This window comes from Corvus brachyrhynchos, unplaced genomic scaffold (genome assembly GCF_000691975.1).
Source record: "Corvus brachyrhynchos isolate BGI_N302 unplaced genomic scaffold, ASM69197v1 scaffold142, whole genome shotgun sequence".
NCBI classification, from domain to species: domain Eukaryota; kingdom Metazoa; phylum Chordata; class Aves; order Passeriformes; family Corvidae; genus Corvus; species Corvus brachyrhynchos.
Genome location: NW_008237226.1, coordinates 9,395,223 through 9,398,981, shown reverse-complemented (window position 1 = coordinate 9,398,981; position 3,759 = coordinate 9,395,223). Strand labels below are relative to the sequence as shown.

Genomic DNA, 3,759 nt, shown 5'->3' with positions numbered 1-3,759 from the left:
TGATCTGAAGTAGTGTGGAGAAATCAGTAAACAATGTTTATGACATATCAATAGCCAGAAGAATTAAAGATGAGGGTGCTAAATAGGGTTTAAATCTTTGCCATTAACTGTTCTGACTGGTGCATGCAAAAACATATAGATGCTTCCATTTAGTCTGTGCAAAACGTTATTAGCTCTCTTCATATGGAAAAGGGCTCTCTGAAATAAGTATTTAAATTAGTATTTAAAAACATTTCCAGAAGGAAGGAAGTAATTAATTCAATAGAAAATCTGAAGTAATGTATGAGCAACAATAAAGAAAGGTTTCAGGAGAGAACTTCAGATAACTGAAGTGCTAGTGAAACATAAGGACACTGCAAGACTCTATGATGGGAAGGAGTGAAGAAAAATAGTGATGAAGTTGTGTGAAAGGATGTAATACAATGAAAGGAAGAAAGAGAGAAACCAACATGTTTTATCAGGTAAATAAAAAATGTTATGAAAAAAATGTTAGTAGTAGTAGTAGTATTGTAAATGGTATTTCTATCACGTGTTTTTAGGAATCAGAAGTTAATATCTATTCACTGGACTGTTCTCATGTAGTTCTAATAGGTGAAAATGGGTAAAATTAAAGTTAAAATCAACACAAATGTTCAAGAAGTTTCATAACAGCAAGTTTGGTGCAATTTTGAAAAAGTAAATAGCATCCTGAAGTGAGATAGTCTGGGTTAATTGATTTTTTCTAAGAGAGAGAGAATGAAGATGCATAGTCAAGTATTTGTGGTGAAAGTGGTACACACTCCCCTTGAAAATGTTTTCATTTTTTGACAACTTTAACTCTTTCTATGATTTGGGACTACTCTGGATGATCTTCCACACCTAAGGGAATGGCTCTAAAGTTTCACTATGATTTTTTTCACTATGATCACTACTGGGGTTTTTTTTGCATAAATTTAATATATGCATACATTTTCAGGAGTAGAAGACATTACATGCTGACCTACATTTCAGTAGTTGATAGAACCCAGAAGAAATTATTAGCTTCTTGAAAAGTAGCACAGTGAGGAAAGTCTTAGATAATTATGACATCTACTGTAAAGTTTTGGATTTGATATTGCTATTTAAAATATTATTAAAATAGCTATAGTACATACTTTGTGTGTGAGTGAAAAACAGAATTTGGAAATGTTTACATCTGACTGATCTATTTTAAGTAAAAGACGTGTATTGTTTAGGTGCTAGTGAGAAGCATGAATATTGTGATTGGCTACTGCACAGAAACTTGCAGACAGGTAATATGTGGAGAGCAAATGAATTGCTACTGTGTAAGTTTAAAACTGTAGATGCAAAAGCTAAAATAATATTTAACTATACGTGGTATAATGAATCTTTATTGGCAGCTGGCATTGACAGACTATTTGAAAGGCGGTATTGGCCAGACACGAGTTATTTGGCAGAGATCTTGCCTAGTATGTATTTGCAGAGCCTGTCTGCATAAGGATGCTGGCAGGTTTATCCTGATTTCTATTCCAGGTGACACATTTCTATCCAAGCGTATGAGTGATCAAATATTTTCCACTGGAATCTGGGCACTGTAAAATTTCTGAAGCTGAGTAGAAAAATTGAAGGATTTGCTTAAAGTATAATAGTCTCTGCATAGCAAGGTGACGGCAAAATATTTCCACTTGGACAACATCAGGGTGAACAGTGCAGAATTGACCTAAACATTTTTCTGGAGTACTGATTGTATTTTGTTGCCGCTTCACAGTGGCATCTTCTCCTAACCTAGAAGTTGTGATCACTGTAGTCTTCAATTAATTTCTGCATGAAAATTAAGCATTGGAAAGTACTAGTGCACCAACTGTATACCAAAGCAAAGAACTCTGTTCAAACCAGATGAAAGCTATACCATTATACCATTAGCTTTTTTTTTTTTTTCTGATGCAAAGCCAATTAAAAAATAGAATAGTTTCCATTAGTTTATTTGTCTTTCCTGGAGCAATTACAATTGCTAAACTTTCCTAAACTATATAAATGTGGAGTCTCCCCTTGTGACAGGTTGTTTAAATTTATAACTAAAGCTAGCATTTCCATCTCCAATAAAAGCCAAACAGACATTTAATTATGGTGCGTGACATTTCTGACTAAAATAGAGCCAACAGAGCCTGTCAGACAGCCCTCATTGTTCATGGATTTTGAACAAATTTGGGATCTGTGAATTTATAGCCAGGTTTTTCTCTACTATTGTTTAAAATAGCACACATGGAAAACACGCCATGGGTGTGTTGTAATTCAGCTTTAATGATGTAACACTTGGTTTCAGTCAATCGTTGGAGGATTGCAGTAACGCTGGTTTAGTGCTTCAGACGTTGCATGTTCCGTAGCAATTATAGTCCAACTTTCAATAATGGCTGTTGGCGGGGTATCCACAAGTGAAGTCATAGCAATTTTGAGAAAGAGCTAATAAAAATACACCTGCCTTGTAGTGGAAAACGAGCCTTTAATATCTTTGCTTTGAAGTTGAATGAAGCCCACAGCATTAACTAAAAGATACCAGTATTATGATGCAGTAATCCACTCCCCCAGGGGAAGTCAGGGGATTGAAGTATGAAAGGCTACCATTTTCTAGTCGCATATTTTTCAGTCACCATAACATCAAGAAAGAAAAAGGGAAATAACAAGATGATAATAAAAACTGGAAGGATTGTTAATTCTAAAATTAGGAATAGACAAAACAATTCCAAACCAGAATTCAGGCATGCTGCATCTTAAGTGATGTGTAATGATTCAGTTAGTTTTAATGCAATTCTTTACTTAAGTATATCCAAATCTACTTTTTGTTGAAATTGATGCCACGAAGATTTTTTGCCTTTTCTTTCATACCCCTGTTATACCTTTTTACAACTTCTGTATTCTTTTTGCCTACATTCTTGGGCTTGTTTGTCAAGCTGAGACTAAACATTTTAGAAGCTTCGTAGCTAGGGATCAGTGTGCCCCAGACCCCAAGGTCCTCTCCAGAACACATTCTGTAAACTAAGATAGAACCATCCAGGGGAAGGTTCCTTGGGGAGGGGGGCTCACTTGAGCCTCTCATTGGGGAATCTTTGATAGATATGCTAATTAGTGAAACCTATAATGTTATACCTGATCTTTCAGGGTGTGCATTTTTGCGGGGTGCATTGAGGTGCATTTGACCTGGACGTAGTGCACCTAAGGATCCTTAAAATAAATACCAAGGTAAAATCCCTTTTCCCTTCTAACCGTGTTTGACTCTTGATTTTAAGACCAGGAAAAGGCATCAAAACAATATATAGAGTATTAAAACAGCATTTAAGAAATAGGTTTTTTGGGGTTTTTTTCAGACAAATTCTCAGCTTTCTATTCTGAATCAGTTTAGCTTGTGACAAGATTTTACTCAGCCACTGACTGAGTAAAATACAGCCATTAATAATCCTCAGTTAGTTTTCTTGACCAAAGGATCTAGGGTTGATTCCTGTTGTCCTTTTGTTACATTTTCTTTTATATTCTATCCTGATTGAATTCATATGTTTTGAATTCTTCTTCATTTTAGGAAGCATGTGTGGTTACCTCTTTGTGGCATATACAGTCAAGCTATGTGTCTATATGGAGCAGTCCATAATGCAGTAGTTATATGCAGTTATAAACTTCTGCTTGGAAGAAGTGTAGCAAAGTATATTTTCAATGAATAATGGGAAAAACTGCAACCTCCTTAACTTAACTGCTTCTAAAATGAGAATGGGAACTTGAAAGATCCATTCC

At 35.2% G+C, this 3,759-nt stretch overlaps 1 protein-coding gene across 9 annotated transcripts in view; it reads left to right on the top strand.

Moving 5' to 3' along the window:
• The window catches only part of AGMO (alkylglycerol monooxygenase), a 240,985-nt gene that overhangs the window by 128,155 nt on the left and 109,071 nt on the right, over nucleotides 1-3,759 (top strand). Inside the window, exon 13 of one of the 9 annotated variants that reach the window (XM_017729367.1) lies at nucleotides 3,136-3,177. The exons of the other annotated variants lie outside the window; for them this stretch is intronic. Coding sequence (XP_017584856.1) covers nucleotides 3,136-3,162 — 27 coding nt within the window. The 3' untranslated portion in view covers nucleotides 3,163-3,177. Of the gene's footprint in view, nucleotides 1-3,135; nucleotides 3,178-3,759 lie in introns of those variants that run through there. 9 annotated transcript variants of the gene reach the window in all.